The sequence below is a fragment of the Grammomys surdaster genome, unplaced genomic scaffold (assembly GCF_004785775.1).
Source record: "Grammomys surdaster isolate TR1022 unplaced genomic scaffold, NIH_TR_1.0 126153, whole genome shotgun sequence".
Lineage (NCBI taxonomy): Eukaryota > Metazoa > Chordata > Mammalia > Rodentia > Muridae > Grammomys > Grammomys surdaster.
The window spans coordinates 622,332-639,586 of record NW_021620961.1 but is presented as its reverse complement, the minus strand read 5'-3'; the positions used below and the strand labels follow the sequence as shown (position 1 = coordinate 639,586).

The 17,255-nt window shown below is 39.6% G+C and overlaps 1 protein-coding gene across 1 annotated transcript in view; it reads left to right on the top strand.

Annotated features, from left to right (window-relative positions):
• Nucleotides 1-17,255, top strand: part of Jam2 (junctional adhesion molecule 2) — a 51,606-nt gene that overhangs the window by 28,136 nt on the left and 6,215 nt on the right. The window contains exons 3-8 of the mRNA XM_028757236.1: nt 4,555-4,662; nt 6,759-6,911; nt 10,553-10,749; nt 12,828-12,927; nt 13,864-13,971; nt 16,343-16,358. Of these exons, the coding sequence (XP_028613069.1) occupies nt 4,555-4,662; nt 6,759-6,911; nt 10,553-10,749; nt 12,828-12,927; nt 13,864-13,971; nt 16,343-16,358 (682 nt within the window). The remainder of the gene's footprint in view (nt 1-4,554; nt 4,663-6,758; nt 6,912-10,552; nt 10,750-12,827; nt 12,928-13,863; nt 13,972-16,342; nt 16,359-17,255) is intronic.

Genomic DNA, 17,255 nt, shown 5'->3' with positions numbered 1-17,255 from the left:
CCCCCCCCCCTCCCGTGTAGTCAGTTTTATCTTTTATCACACGTACATGTACATTCCAGGAATCAAACTCAGGGATTCCGGGCTTCAGCCAGCCTTTTAACTGCTGAGCCGTCCCACTGCCTGCTCACACCTTATTTTTATTTTTCTTCTTGTATGGTCTGTCTGGTGTTTGTGATGGCATTTACCTCAGACTTGGAGCTTCTCTAGTGACCACTCTGGCAGCCATGTTATAGCCAGTCAGGTTTTGGTCTGTTCACCTGAAGGAGAACTTGGGGCCTTCAGGCATATTGTCTTCAAAGATCAGCAAGATAAGCATTGCTTAGAAGCTCTATTAGGTCACCTAGGCAGTACATGATTAGGATGGTAAAAGGAAAACCCTTTGGCTACTTCAGTTAAGGTGTTTAAGTTGTAATATACGACATAATTAAGCTAAGACAACACACTTTAGTGTGGGTCAGTTTCAAAGGAGGAAGGTGGCTAAGAGGAAGTAAACGCCCAAGAGTGATTTGATGTCTGGCATACTTGCAGGAGGGTAAGCAGAGCTGGGCAGCTTGCCAGACCGGAGGCTGGACTGGCAGAATGCACTCAGCAGGAGTGCGTGACAACCAGAGTCAAAGAAAGTGAAGTTCCTCTTCTACTGGCTTCCCAGAGGCACTTCCCCAGGTCCAGCCAGCCCCAGGTCGTACACGGCTGGGTTTGAATATCTCTATTAAAATGTCAAAAATTGCACCCTTTATTCTTACATGGCTTTTGAAACATTTAGGCAAAATTATCACAACTTTACCATCTGACATCTTAAAATGTAAACACTTCAGTGGTACTCAGTATCTCCAAGACATCCTAAAACCACCACCCCTCTTTAGTCCCAGGCATTACTTTTTAAAGACGTGCTTCATTTTTAATATAGAAAAATCCTTTCATAATTTATTGCAATCAAAAGTTAATCTCAGGGATGAAGTTACTCTGCTCAATGAGTAACTCACTTTATGGTGAGCCCGGTGTGTATCATGTACGAGGCACTGGATTTAATGCATGCATGAACATGTGCACACACCCAGACACACCCAGACACACACACTGAGAGAGAGAGAGAGAGAGAGAGAGAGAGAGAGAGAGAGAGAGAAACAGACATAGACAATCTGACTTCAGAGTAAATGTTTACTGTTTTTTTCCTTCTTTTCTACCCTTTTACTTAAAGCATGCTTTCATTCTATTTAATTTGTGCCTGCTTATTCCAACTTGACTTTCCATTAAGCAAAAATCAATTTCTAGTTTCTTACACATTTTTGTTTAGGGGTATTTTTTGAAGTAACTTTAAAGTCTGTGACATTTTGTGATTTGTACACACGAAACATATTTCATTCAGGATTTCCCCCCCTCATGATTCTCTGATGTCAAAAAATCGTGAATTAATCCCGGCTTCTCAGAACTGCTGTTCTGTCTCTCTTCACACGGTGCTGCCAAAAGCAGATTAAGCTGGAAATCAGGGCAGCACTGCCAGGCTTGTCCAGCTCATGAGCAGTTCTTTACAGCATCTGAGCCTGAAAGCTATTCATCAGAGTTTAATATCAACCATTTTCTTAATCATTTTTCAGTGAAGATTAAACGTGTTTCGACAACATAATCCACATTAGTAGAAAGTGTTTGCACCTTTTTGTGCATTAATGTCCTTTGAGTGAAAAACTATGTAAAAACTACTATACTATCCAAAACAGAGGTGAAATTTTAGTTCATATTTGGGCAGTATAAGTATAAGATTTGTGGTGGTGTTGTGTATGGACTTCTATCATAGCGAGGCAACCATACAGTTAAAACTAATTTCCCCATAGATGAAAATAATGAAGACCATTCATGGAGCACATGCTGTATGCAAGATTATACATGTGTATGTGTGTGTTTATGTATATACATACATAATTGTGACATGAATTATTATTTTATCATTTCACTGATAGGAGTATGGTGATCACATCATCTTAGGCCTTTTATGTGACAAAGGTCTAACTTGAAGTCCTGTGAGCTACCATGTCCACAACCCAGAAGCTAAATATGGGAAATTATACCAGCTGTGATATTCTGAGATGTTAGCTCCAAAATTCTTGTGCTTTCACTGTCTCTATTAGTATCCCATGTCAAGGTGCTGATGCCTTAGGGCTCTAGGTTTTGACTCTTCCCTTATGTGGGGCACTTTCTCAAAACAAAGACTGTTAGAACTAAGTTTCATGTCTTCTAAAGCTTTGGTCTGACGTAACCTCCTGAAAGAGGCCATCTTTGATTTGTACATTGTGTCCTTGTCCCTGGAGCCCACCCATCTTCCCTGACGCTGCTTCCATCTCCCTCAGTCATCTGATGGACTTGCTGCTTGTTGGCCTGACTTTCTCTGCTACACTGTCAGATTCCAAATGGAAAAGAATTATTTCTCTGCTCACTGATTACAGCTCAAGAACAGTGTTGGCCACACAATATTACTGAACAATTTTTGGACAACTGGATAGCTCACTTCTTCATATTGTATGTGCTCAGTGAGAAGAAGACTAAAGTCAAATCAGTAGACAGGGAGAATAAAAATGGTCACATTTTCTTATAGAATTTTCTCATGTTTTTCCATAGAACAGTGAGGGGAGAGTCAGGAGAAACTCACCAAAGGGATGTATTTGTGTGCATGTTTGGTTAAATACACAAAATAATGTGACACAGTATAAAATTATCTCTTAAGATATAGGAGCAAGTCATGGAGAAATAGTAAAAACGAGTGTGGGTGTGTGTGTAATTGTTGGAAAACTCAACAAAATACGGGAAGGAAACCTATCTAAAACTCAAGCCTCCGGAAGTTACCACCCTTTCTCCTTAATCAACAGACCAGAAGCGTTTCCTCAGACAGGTCCCTTAGCACACATTTGTCTTTGTAGCATAGCTCCCAACACCTCTGAAAATGATCACTCTGTGCTCTGTGTCATGCAGAACTTTAAACCTTTAAGCATCCTCAAAACAGCTCCTGGCTCTGTTTTTTTCTGGCAAGGCCTTTCTTTGCCCCAGCCAGTTTCCTACTACCTTTCATTTTATTTCTGTCAGTAGAAGTACAATTGAAAATTTAGACACACAGCAAAGGCTACACATAACTACAACAACAACGAGGACCCCTTGTCTACCATAGAGCCATTGCCATGGTGACACACGTTTCAAACATATGCCTATCGACATTTTTTTCCATAACTGTGCATATAAAATTGGGACTGTTAAAAAGTAGCATTAAATGTTCTTAAACATCAAACTTAGACATAGAGAAACAATTTCAACCTAATTTTTCTCTCAGTGAAAGATCCTCTATTTTTTTCTGTTTTTGTTTCCATTGTTGCTGTTGTTTTGTTTTTGTTGTTGTTATTGTTGTTATTTTATTTGTTACTTTTTATTTTTATTAATCAGTGCATTCGTTTACATCTCAAATGATATTCCACTTCCTGGTTACCCCCTCGACCAACCCCCCATCCCCATGATATCCCACTTTCTGGTTACCCTCCACCAACCCCCCATCCCACATCTGCCCTCCCTGCCCTCTTTGCCTGTATGGGAGTGCTCCTCCACCCATCCACACCCTCCTGCTCACTGCTTCAGCATCCCCTTACTTTCCTTTGGGGTTTTCTGTTTGTTTTGTTTTAGGTCAAACCTTATGGTTAACCTTTTTTTTGGGGGGGGGGTTCGAGACAGGGTATGGTTAACCTTATGGTTAAAAAATACTCAGAAATATGAAGTTGCCACTCCATGGAGCCTGGTTGAAACATACTTCTAAACTATTTATAGCTGGAGCTTCTGCCTGGCAGCTTGGAGTAGCATTGCTTGGCCTCCTGTCCCCTAGCCATCTTGTTTAGACAGTCAAAAAGGGTGACTCCCTCAAAGGTTCCAGGGATTCTTTTTTTTTTTTTTTTTGGTTTTTTCGAGACAGGGTTGGTTCCAGGGATTCTTAAATGATGGAAATATTGTAATTTCACTGTAATAAAAGTGACCTTTGCCACACTGGAGTCAAATTGATGAGGTGTGTGCCACCACTGGCTTAGACCCCTCTCTTGATGCCCGTTAATTTTTGCCTAGAATTATCTTCTCTTACCTGCATCTTCTAGCAAACTGTAGACTCCTCAGATGCAGAGATTTAGAAGAACAAGTAAATAATTAATGCTGCTGCTGTTTGTAAAGCGCGAACAGTGCTTAGACATGTACATTTTGCATATATTGTACTTTTCAGGACTCACGGTTCTATGAGTTACTGTCCCATTTCAATGGTGAAGACTCAGATTCCATAGCTACAGGAAGCAGGATTATGCCACATAATTATCGCAGAGAAGAGCTGTCATGAGCCCAATTCATCTTTGGGTTAAATCAACATGGCACCTACTGACATGATGTATTTATGCATGTGTTTGTGTGTCTGGGTAGAAATGAGTGGATGGATGGAAATTCAAAGAATAAGTAATTTAAAGGTGTTTTAATTTTTGTTTTTTAGTTAAATAAGGTGCAAACTCATAGGAACCATTAAAAACCTATTTTTCCTATTGTTCATAGAGGCTATTTTAGCTTGTAAAACCCCAAAGAGGACCACATCCTCCAGACTTGAGTGGAAGAAGCTGGGGCGGGGTGTCTCCTTGGTCTACTATCAACAGGCTCTCCAAGGTAAGAACGTGTAGACTGGAGGAGGCCAGAGTGAGAAGACACCAAGGACAGCCAAGATCTTTTAACTCAGAAATGAGGACAGGAGAGGACTGATTACTGAAAATGTGTTTCTGCAAGTGTGAGATGAAGTGAGTAGTGTCTGAGTCTAAAATACCACAGCCATGAACACCAGACAGAGCAAAAGGAGGTGAATTCCCCCGAATCCTGGGACCAGTGGTTGTTTAACACAAAATATAATCATTTTTGCTGGATTAGTAAGTTAAACTATTGGGAGAAGGAGAAAAAGAAAAAGACTGATCTGAAATTGGGCCAGATATGGTGGTACACGCCTTTAATCTCAGCACTCTACTGACAAAGACAGGAGGATGCCCTCTGTGAGTTTAAGTCAACATAGCAGGACATCCTGGACTATAAAGAGAGACCTTGTCTCAAAAATAAAATAAAATAAAATAAAATAAAATAAAATAAAATAAAATAAAATAAAATAAAATAAAATAAAATAAACCAGAACAAAGCAAACAAACAAAAGGTATGAGACTGGATGTAGGGTTCCTGCTCAGCAATAACAGCCTTACCCTGTTTTCCCATTTCTCTGCTTTCTAGCAAGCCTAGCACTGAGAAGCCTGGAGAGTTAGGACTGTGGATGACTAGTTACAGTGGAGCTTGGAGAGTTAGACCACTAGCTAAAAATAACTGTTAGCAAGTACATTTCACTTTTTGTACGTGTCTTTCACTCTCTATTCTTGTTAATTATATAATTTACTAATTAAAATGTGATAGTGGTGGATGAACTATATATCATTAGGTTGTGTATTGGTAACTTTCCTGTCGCTGTGATAAAATGCTATGGCAAAAGCAACTTAAAGAAGAAAGCACTTATTTCGGCTCACAGTTCCAGAGGAGTAGAGTCCATCACAGCAGGGAAGGCGCAGCAGCTGGAGCCGAAAGCTTGCTGATCACATTCTTATCTGTACACAGAAAGCAGAGATGTACAAAAGGAAGTGGGGTGAAGCTATAGTCCCCCAAGGCTCATGTCCAGTGATGCATTTCCTCTAGAAAGGCTCCACCTCTTATCTGCTCGATAACCCCCCAAAACACAAGGCCAAGTGTTCAAGGTTGTGAGCCCATGAGAGACATTTCTCATTCAAACCATCATACCCACTGAAGGCCACACACCTGTTTTTAATGCCAGTCACTCCTCAGGTAGAGGAAGCTAGAGCTCTATGAGTTCAAGGCCAAGCTGGTCTATATAATGAGTTGTAGGACACTCAAAGCTTTGTGGTGAAACTCTGTATCAAAAATCAAATAAATGAACTATGTCATCTAATTCTATTCCATTCAGATAGGACTATGTGTTTCAAATGGCTAATAGTACAGTGATTTTCACTTTAATTTTCTACAGCTGTCAGTTCAGACACTTGCATATAACACAAAACCCCATTTTATTTTTTATTTTATTTTATATTACATTTATTTATTTTGGGGGATGGGGATATGTATGGCATAGGATAACTAGCAGGAGTTGGCTCTCCTTCCACCTGTATATATAATATATATGCATATATATATATATATATATACATATATATATGTTCAACAAATACACACACACACACACACACACACACACACACACACACACACACATATATATATGTTCAAGCTCTTCATTTTTTGAAAGCACAAGTAGATATTCAAAAAGTGGCAAGGTGCCAGATATTGTGGTACATACCTTTAATCCCAGCACTCAGGAGGCAGAAGTAGGTGATCTCTGAGTTCAAGACCAACCTGGTCTACTTAGAGAGCTTCAGGCCAGCTGCCAGGGCTATATAGTCTCAGAGAGGGGGGGGAGGGGGGAAGAGGGAGAGGGAGAGAGACAGAGAGAGACAAAGGGGGAGACAGAGACAAAGACACAGAGGAAGAGATGTTTTTAAAATGTCTTAGAGAATGTATAATATGCATATGTAAGTTCAAAGTTTAAGTTTTTACTAGGAAAACAAAAGTTTTAATTTTGAATTAAGGGACTTGAAGAAGATACTATATAGACAGTTGCTTGATTATTTCTAATGTTATCATCCTATTTTTTCCCCAAAAAGGTGACTTTAAAGACCGTGCTGAGATGATAGATTTCAACATACGAATCAAAAATGTTACAAGAAATGACGCTGGAGAGTACCGCTGTGAAGTCAGCGCTCCGACTGAGCAAGGCCAGAACCTGCAGGAAGATACAGTCATGCTAGAAGTACTGGGTAAAGCACCCGCACATGCTTAACGGCTTTCAGCTGTCCCATCCTCATCCCCTACTCCTAACGAAAGATTTTGGCTTTTCTTTGTTTGCTTTTCAGTCGCCTAGATGGTATTACATAAGTTCCCTGTCACCTTGCCCTTTCATCTTCAGTACAACAGAGACTTGCTGGATCCTTTTTGTACTTTGAATTACTAGGCATTTCCTTCTGTAATTAGCCAACATGAACTCTGCGTTTAAAAAGTCCATGCTAGGGACTGGAGAAATGGGCCAGCAGTGGTTAGGAGCACTTGATGCTCCTACAGATGACCCAATTTGGCCCAAGTTCACTTCCAAGCTTCTACATGGTGGTTCACAAACTTCTGTCACTCAAGGTCCTGAAGATCTGCTACCCTCTTCTGGTCTCCATAAGTTTACATGCATTTGGAGCATATACATACATACAGGCAAAACATTCATACACATTAAATATACATAAATCATTAAAACCATCATGTTGTGTGGCTGTATCCACATCTCTACATTACAGAGAATGAACTTGAAATCTTAATTACATCTTCCAGATTTCCTCATAGTACTTTATAAATATAATTTTATACATAATATATAAATATAATTTTAATTACTGAGAGACCATGTATATATACTGAAAATAGGAATATTGTGGGACTGTCAGTATTCTGTCTACCATTGTCAGTATTGAGTTTTCCAGGAGATTATTAATAGTTATCTACGGTCTTAGTTAGGGATTTATTGATGTGAAGAAACATCATGATCATCCAACTCTTTATAAAGGAAAGCATTTAATTAGGGCTGGCTCACAGGTTCAGAGGTTCAGTCCATGATCATCATGGTGGAAAGCACAGCAGCATTTAGGTGGACATGGAGCTAGAGAAGGAGCCAGGAGTTCTACATCTTAATCCACAGGAAGCAGAAGGAGATTGTGTGTCATACTGGGTGTACCTTAAGCATAGGAGACCTCAAAGGTCATCCCCACAATGACACACTTCCTCCAACAAGTTCACACCTACTCCATCAAGGCCACAATAATGCCACTTTCTATGGGCCAAGCATTCAAACACGTGAGTCTGTGAATAGGAGGCCATTCCTATTCAGACTACCTCACCTACTAAAATTCTGTTTTAGTTCAAGTCTCTAAGACCCACTTTCTCCAATGAGACCTTATTTTTTCCTTTATTTAAAAAGTATTTTATAATATAATAAGATGAAAGATCTCACTTCTTAAAGTTTCCACAATCTCTTCAAAAGTATCAACAGCTGGAGATCAAGTGTTCAGACACATGAGTCCATGAGTCACTTCATATTCAAATCTTATTGTTCTGCCCCTGAGTGCCAAACACTCATGAATATTTAATAAGGGGAAATGCATTAAGTCTAACTTCAAAAATCACTAGTCTCATGGTCCAAACACTGTTCTAAAGTCTGAAGTCTTAAATTGTTCAAGGCAATCGCTTAACTGTCAACCCCTATGAAACAAAATTTAAAAGTGCAGTGTCCAAAATAAAAACATTCCTATTCCAAAAGAGAATAATGGGGCATAGCAAGGAAAGGCTGGGCCAAAAGCAAGGCCAAGACAGAAGGAAAAGTACCCAACACCTCAGCTCCATGCCTACTACCTGGAACTCTTGGTGGGATCTTCTTGGCTCAATGACTTTGGACAGCCCCATTGTTCAATTTCCTGAGGCACATGTGGCTTCTCTTCTGGGATAGCTCCATTTGGTGCCTGAATGATTTTTCAGTGAAGGCCCAGAGCTTTGTACAATTCTAATATCCCAGGGTTTCACTACAACTCAGGCGTTGCCTTCACAGCTTCACACTCTGCTCACATAGCAGCTCCGTGCACAGAATCTGACATGCTACACAGATATTGCAGCAGCTCTCTGGGATGCTGGTATTGCTGCCTTTCTCTTGCAACCAGAATGTCTAAAAAGAACCAACCAACCAAACAAACAAACAAAAAACAAACAAAAAAAAACATAGAAAAATTCCAGCAGCATAGGCATAATGCCTAATGCCAAGAACTGTATCCTGCTCAAGATGTGTCCTGGCCTTATTGGACCACAGATCACAGATTTATAGATATAAAGAGGCCTCTGTATGCCTTTGCTACTGAACTCAGGAAAAACTTTTCCCTTGATGCTTATTTTACCAAATGATACCTAGAGGCTGTGTTTTCAGGAAATGCTCTTTCTGCATGAACTTGAATTGTTACAGCAGGCAGCTCTTCTTTTGGATGGCCCCATTGTTCAGTTTTCTGAGGCACATGTGGTTTCTCTTCTGGGATAGCTCCATTTGGTGCCTGAATGTTTTCCTTGAAGGCACCCTTTCTTCCTTCAGGGTGCCAGCACGTTTAACCATTACAACTGCTTTGGCTGAACTCCCATTCCCTCCCTGCCTGCAGTTTAAACATCTCTGTGCATCTCTCCTTGCTAACCTTCACACTCACATCTCTCTACCTTTCCCTTGTAAATCTGTCAAGAATCAGTGGAGTTACCGTGACTACCATGAACAGCTTGCATGCTAGGCTGTCTTGACATTTCCTCTGCCAAACAACTTGGTCTACTACTTTAAAGCGCAGTCTCACCCCAGTTTTCAGGAATATGAAAGAAGCCAGATTCTTTGTCAATATGTCATACTAATGCCCTCTAATCTAACTTCTGATTCAATTCAAGTCCTTGACCCCTACCCCCAGGGCTTAAAAAAGCACAGGCTTTACTGTTCACCCTTCCATTCCCATTCTTCAGAATGACCCAGTAAGCTCCATTTGTGGCATTGTAGCACTTCTTTAGTCTACAGCTCCAAACTCTATTATCGTCCTGCAAATCAGTTCCTACGGCTTATGAGCCATGTGGTCAGGGACCACCAGCAATGGTTCCAGTTCTTGGTGCTAATTTTTGTTATGAGTCACTTTTCTCATTTCTGTGACCACCTACATGACAAGGAGCAACTTAAGGAAGGCTCACGTTTGGAGTGGATGTAAGTCCAGCGTGGTAGGGAAGCCATGGAGACGGGAGCAGCTCATCTGTGGAAGGGGGACCATGTGGCTGCTTGCTCACATCTTGGCAGACCAGGTAGCAGAGAGGGACCCAAAGCAGGACTAGGCCAAAAACCTCCAGGCGAGTCCCCAGTGACACACTTCCTCACTAGTGTTCTACAACCACCCCAAACACCACTAGCAGCTACGGGTCAGGTGTTCAAACACATGAGCCAACCCATGGAGGATATGTCATTCTCAAACTATAATATCCTACTTTATGAAATGAAGAGACTCAGAAAAATACATGACTGGCCTGACAATACATGGCTTTTGAAGTTCAAGTATACTGATAACTACTCCGGTAGTAGACGAGGATATGGTGATCAGATGAAGCATACATGAAATGTTAATAGGTCAGATACAAAAATGGTCATATCACTTTAAAATATTCTTTTGACCAAACTAATGTATATAACCTATCTGGCAGTAAGAAGGGTAAAAATGGGGTATATTGTGTGCTTAAGAGAAAAGAAAACATGTCCAGTGAACAGCGTCCCATCTGTGTCTCAGTTGTCCACCCAATACAGACTTTTGAAACTCGTGTTCAGCTAATGAATAATCTGTACTATCTGGCTTCCACTGTGCAGTGGCTCCTGCTGTTCCTTCATGTGAAATACCCACTTCTGTTATGAGTGGCAGTGTTGTGGAGCTACGATGTCAAGATAAAGAAGGAAATCCAGCCCCTGAGTACATATGGTTTAAAGATGGCACGAGTTTGCTAGGGAATCCAAAAGGCGGCATACACAACAGCTCGTACACAATGAATACAAAATCTGGAATTCTGGTAAGGTCCTTTCAGGTATTAAACTACTATCTGTCATTGTGATAAAAAGGTTATTAGAACTTTAAATTATACATAACAGGAGATCAATCTCATTGCTGGCTAAGTGGAGAGTGGAGGTGGTAGCAGGAAAGAGAATGACACATGTGCTAAGAAACAATGGCACAGACTACTGTGGGAAGTAAGAAGATGGACTAGGAACCCAGGGAGCTAAGCAACAGTGAGTGACCAGTACTCAGGGCAGGCCAAACCTTTTCCATGATGGATTAGGCAGTAATCCACCTAGATTCTAGAGCTACCTACCTCTATGTCCTGGAAAATCATCAACCTCAATCTCAATTTTAACCACTGAGGAAATGCACAAAAAATTCAGTTGGAAATACCTGAAGCTCAGTGCTAAATGTGGAAACAATGACCATAGGAAAACCGTATTAGGGTGTCTGAGTCATTAAACTTTCTTGTGGATCCAGAGCCTTCACTGTCGTCTCTGTGACCTACCTATCTGTTACTTAATCTGTAAATTTATCCCAGATTGTCCAGTTGTTTCCTTTCCTAGAGATAACGGATCTAGCTCCATATATAAGCTGTTCAAACTTCAGGACTGTTTTTACTTTTTTCATCTGTGACTTTTCAGAGTAGAGGTAGGGGAGGAAAAAAAATCAGATCAATTCATTTTAAACCTTTTGCTTCCAATCAAGATAATATCGAGTTGGGTTCTAAATATTTTGTTTCCAGCAATGCAAAATCACGACAAGTATTATGAAAAAAAAAAAAACCTCTTATAGGTAAGGTAATATGAACGAGTCTTAGGAATTTTCAAACAGAGGCAAGTCATTTCCATTTATTCTTTATCCTAGTGCAGTGTCATTCAAAAGCTAGATCTTCTGATGACCAGGAAAGCTCACTGCATCTGTAGCTAAGTAAAAGAAGGAGTGGAGGGTGCTGCCCTCAGAATCAGGTCATGTGCTAGCATTTCCAGTCTTCAGGAGCAGTCAGCAGGTCCGAACCATTTTACACTGTGAAATTGGGCACTAAACCTGCTGTCACATGCAGCTATATTTACTCTTCAGATTTATTTTTTTTCTGAGTGGGTGATAAAAGCCCTGAGGCAAGTCTGAAGTGCTGGATGCACTCTCCTCAGGGAGTCATCCCTTGGGGTATGTGGTAAGGACACCTTATGCCCATGGGCAGCTTAAACTGGAGCAAGCTCCTTCCCTCAGCTTCCTCCTGGTCTTCTTTCCTTCCAGAAACTCTCCAAGGGTATAAAACGACTGGTACAAATTATGAAGTGTTTTACACCAAACTCTTACCTCTCATTATATGGTAGTGAGGGTTGAACTTTTGTTGTTGGGTTTTTGACTTTGTTTTGAGATAGGATTTCTCTGTGTAGCCCTGGCTGTTCTCAAACTCACAGATATCTGCTTGTCTTGGTTTTCTGAGTGATGGAATTAAAGGAAGTGTGACCATGGCCCAGGAGGGTTGAACTTTTCTTTTCAGAATTTTCAAGTACTCTGGAATTGCTATAATTTACAATCCTAAAAACATCAGCTGCGGTTTCGTGGGCCACAAGCTACTTCCTGGCCATAGCTCTGACACTGGGGAGCAAGTGCTTGTGGTTTGCTCCTGCAGTGACCTCACTGTGACTGAGAAAGGATACTAGCCCTTCCACAGTGGAGGTCTTCCTTTATGAATGGCACTTCTCAGAAATTACAGAGACTGAGGGGCCACATACCTGTGATGCTTTGTGACAACAAAAGAGTGAGGATCAAGGGTTTGAGACCAGCCTGGGCGACATAGTGGCATACTGTTGAAGGTACCAGGAGGAATGGAGGAAGAGGGAGACAGATTTCCTCAGATATGCCTGTCTTTGTCTGCCACATTAAACAGGCTTATCTATTTACCTCTCAAAGACCTGGCAGGTTCTGGTAGACACCACAATTCACAAGAAAAATATAAATTTCTGGGTCATTACCAAAGGGCAGATCCACTTGGTGACAAACTTCCAAGGACATTATTTATTCTAGGAGCCTAGTCATAGACTTACAGCTTAGGAGTCTGTTTATTTTTCCTTATACAAATAGCAATTCAACATGATTTCCAAGATGGACAGTGGAGAATATTACTGTGAAGCCCGTAACTCTGTTGGACATCGCCGGTGTTCTGGGAAACGAATGCAAGTAGGTAAGCACAGGAAATTGAGAAAAACTTGTGTGTGAATAGTGTCAGGTATTTGATGGGTAAAGGAGTAAGGGGATGGACACATTGGAAGAAATGTTTAAAATGAGCTTAACATAAAAATAAAGTAACAGTGTTGTTTTCAGTCTGTCTTTTAATCAAGGCAAGACAACTTAGCCTATATATACAGATGTTTTTAATTTATCAAATATGTGTTTTAAAATATGCTTTTCTAAGAAATCTGTCTTTCAAATCACTGCTAAGTGCTAAGGGCCCACGTAAAGTGCTGCCACCAACTTGCTACATGTGGCAGAGACTCCTCCTTGGCTTACACTATAGCAACACAGCAGAGCTTGTGTGCTGTGAGCATTATGTAAGTGTTAGCCATCTGGGTCACTGTCAGAAAGTTATTGACAATGGCTGTGTCAAGACTCTGAAACACTAAGTTTATACTAATTGCAGGCTAGGTTTTCCAATAGACACACGAAATAGTTATGGATCTAGATTGTTCAAAACACAACTACAATATATTGTATTCACAAAATGACTTTTGGAATCGAGAGAATGAGAGCGTTAGTCTTTCCTAGGAAATAGTTTTGGAGCATATCCCCTCCCACCGGCAACATTAGGGATCAAACCAAAGGCATGAGTAGATGTCAAAGAGGGGGTTCCAGGGCTTGAGCTCGTGTCCAGGCTAGATGGCAAGCACCTTTACCCACTGTACCATCTTGCTAATCCTAACATTTAAGATTTTGTAAAAGCTTGGTTCTATTTCCAATCAATTTGAGCCATGAATTGAAATTAACTAGTTAAGTAGGTTTCAGAAGCATACAGTATCATTAGCATAGCTACCAAGGAGAGTTTTTATGACTGTTGGATTTAATGATAGCATTTGTCCATCTACTTAACAAGAATTCACACATGCTTTATTTCACATTCCAGATGTTCTCAACATAAGTGGCATCATTGCAGCTGTTGTTGTGGTGGCCTTCGTGGTTTCTGTATGTGGCCTTAGTATATGCTATGCTCAGAGAAAAGGCTACTTTTCAAGTAAGTTAAATTCATCCTTCTCAGATACATGGTATCTTCTGAATATAGAGATTTCCTTTAAAACTATTGTTTCTCCTATGAAGTTCTACCAACTCTGGAGGGTATTTTTACTGCTAGTGTGCTACAGACAATGTTCATAGTAACATGCATATGCCTTGTGATACACCTCAGGAACCAAAGAATGCTTCCTTCTTGTGACAAGGTGGGAACTCTATGGAATGTGTAAGAATCATCCATGGAGTGTAACAGCACAAGACACTCAATGTAGACAAATGTTTATAGTATATCAACATATGATATGAGATCCTTATATTTTATGTTAGCAATTATGTCTTATAGGATAGGCATTACTTTCTAATTTTATTTTATTTTATTTTTATTTTTTATTTTTTTAGTGGTAAATTGTAAACTTTAATAGACATCTTCCATGGGCACAACTTTCTAATTTTATAAATAATTTTATTAAAATAAATTATTAGTGAAATGTTTCAGTATAGAACTGTGTAATATTGAATGTCTAGTTTAATGTAAGTATAAAGAAACCTGCTAGCCACAACTAGAAACCTAGTTGAGTGTGTTGGCATATGCCTATGATCCTAGTACTGGAGGGTGGCATAGAGTCATGAGAGTAGTAAGTTTGGGCTATATAGTGAGATCCTGTTTCAAAAAAATTACAAAACAAAACCGTTGAGCACGCACAGACCCTACTGGATTAGACATGCTTCCAGGTGAGGCTTTTAGATCTTCTTGGTTAGAACTTTTGTAACTTCAAACTACATTTGATTACGCAATTGGTTTGCTGTAAACTTTTGAGATTTAAACATTTTATTCTCTTAATATATGCCTTCACTCCCAGTGTTTAAATTTATGAAACCTCAAGAGCTTCCTGTACTAACAAAAGGGTATGAAGTTGAATTTTTAAATGAAATAAATTATAGCATGAAGACATTTTAGAGCCATCATTTAAGAGTGGTATCAGCTTTAGAATTTAGGTAGAAAATGGTTCATATTGAAATAAAATCAAAAGGAGTTTACAATATCATTTATAAGTAATTATACATCATTTCTATATTAGCATTTATACTTCAAAAATGTTTCCATGAAAATTGATTTCTGCGTAGCTATTAGGCATGGAGTTTATATGTGGAATTACAGCATGCACAGAGGCTGTGGCAATAGGGTTGTAAGTTCAAAGTTAACATGGTCTGCAAATTAAGACCCTGTATCAAGAAAGAAAAAGAGTGAACTGTTTCTTGTGAAAGAGAGTCCAGTCTGGCCTATCCTATCCTATTCAATCAATAGACTCAAGCTGTGTCCCCCTGCTGGTCAATAGTGAAAGTATAAATGAAATTATCATACAATTCTTATCATTTTTACCTATTTAGGAAAAATACCTAATGATTTCTATATGAGGAGTCACTAAAGTTATTTCTTAAAATACTGAAAGAGTTGAAATGGGTATTAGGAGTTCATTAGCTTCAATTATTACTTCCTTTTTCATATGGCAGAAAACCTGCCCAAGGGAACCATATTTTTGAACTTATGTTTGGGATCAGCATTAGCAAACTATAACCTCTGGCCAAGTCCAGTTTATATCTGTTTTTCTTCACTTTTGGGGACGAATTGTTCTGGCACTGAGGAATGAACATAGGACATTAACTGCTCTGCTACTAAACAACACAGCCAGTCTTTTTTTTAAAAAAATATTATGTACTTATTATATTTATTGGCTATACCACCCTGAATGTGCCACATCTCATCTGATCTCGGAAGCTAAGCAGGGATGGGCCTGGTAAGTACTTGAATGGGAGGCCAGCCTTTTTTTTTTTTTTTAATTTTTTAAAATTTTGAGACAGGGTCTCACTAAGTTGCCCAGGCTGGCTTTGAACTTATGATCACCCTGCCTTAGCTTCCCAAGTATATGAAATTCCAGGTTTATACCACCAGGCTCAGTTCCCTACCTGGCTTTCTAGGGCCTATAAGCTCATTTTTTTTTATAAAGGCAATTTTGTAATTACTTAATAGTAGCATTATATTGAGACAAGGAAATGTGAACCCTACACTGAAAGAATCCTATTCTTTTCATTAATAAGCTGATGAGACTTTATTATTATTTTACTTTAAATTTTAATGACATTTTTGAAAGTTTGTTTTCTTCTTGGTTATATAACCAGCTCCAAAGTATCCCTGATTTTATCTCTGAGCCCTCAAAGCCCAAACATGTGCTGTATGTATGACCTTATATAGAAAAACTTTCATCTAGAAGGTACAAATATTACAGGTTAGACTCAAAAGAAAATCAGCCAAAGTCATTGTAGATGGGTCTGCATATGAATTCTTGCATTAATGACATATACCTGTTCTTTTGCAGAAGAAACTTCCTTCCAGTAAGTATTCTTTCTTAATACTTACCTTTTCTTCCTGTCTTTTAGTTTTTAACCATCTGTTTGATGGCAAAAGTCGTTTATTTGTGTAGAGAAATCCTGTGAGAAGTTAATCAGCTTCATCAAGGAAAACATACTACCTCTGTCCTGGGGCCTACTTATAAATGACAAGAGGTGACATATGATCTCTAACTGTGGACACTTCCATAGTACAACTTTAAAAACACATTTCTATGTATCACTAAGAGTTTTCAAATAAGCTTTCACTTAGTAATTTTTCACACTTAACTGAAATGTAATCAATTTCGCGCCTAACCGCCCCAGGTGCTGCCACTCTATTAGCTAAAAGGTAAACACCCACAAAATCTATATTGGAATCAGTATGAAAATTAGCATCATTGTGGAGCTTCCATTGCACTAAGCAGAAAATGACTAAACGACTAAACCTGTACGCTGTGCAGCGCTCTAGAGTGTGGCAAGAACACTGTAGAGTGTGACGGAGAACAGAACAAGTAAGAAAGCAGAGAACATGAAGAGTGAAGAGCGAAGAGTGGGAGTGGAGACCGTCACTTTAAATAGATGGCCAAGAAAGGACATAGGCGATGTTTGCTTAAGACTGAGTGAAGAAGCCAGCCAAGGAGATATCCACAATGGTGTTCTTGTAGAAGGGAGAGAGAGACATGAAACAGCTCAAGGTCAAGATGCCCGGCATATCTGAGACGAGCATCGTGCCTAGAGCTGTGTGGGAAAGAGGCAGGGAACACACAGAAGTACTGGGAGTCAGACGATATGGAGATGTTGCCAGATTTTGAGGCATTTGGCTCTGGTTCTGAGTAACACAGGAAGTCCAGGAAGGGATGTAAGCAGCTTTAAACTTTTTAAATCTTTAACGATCACCTT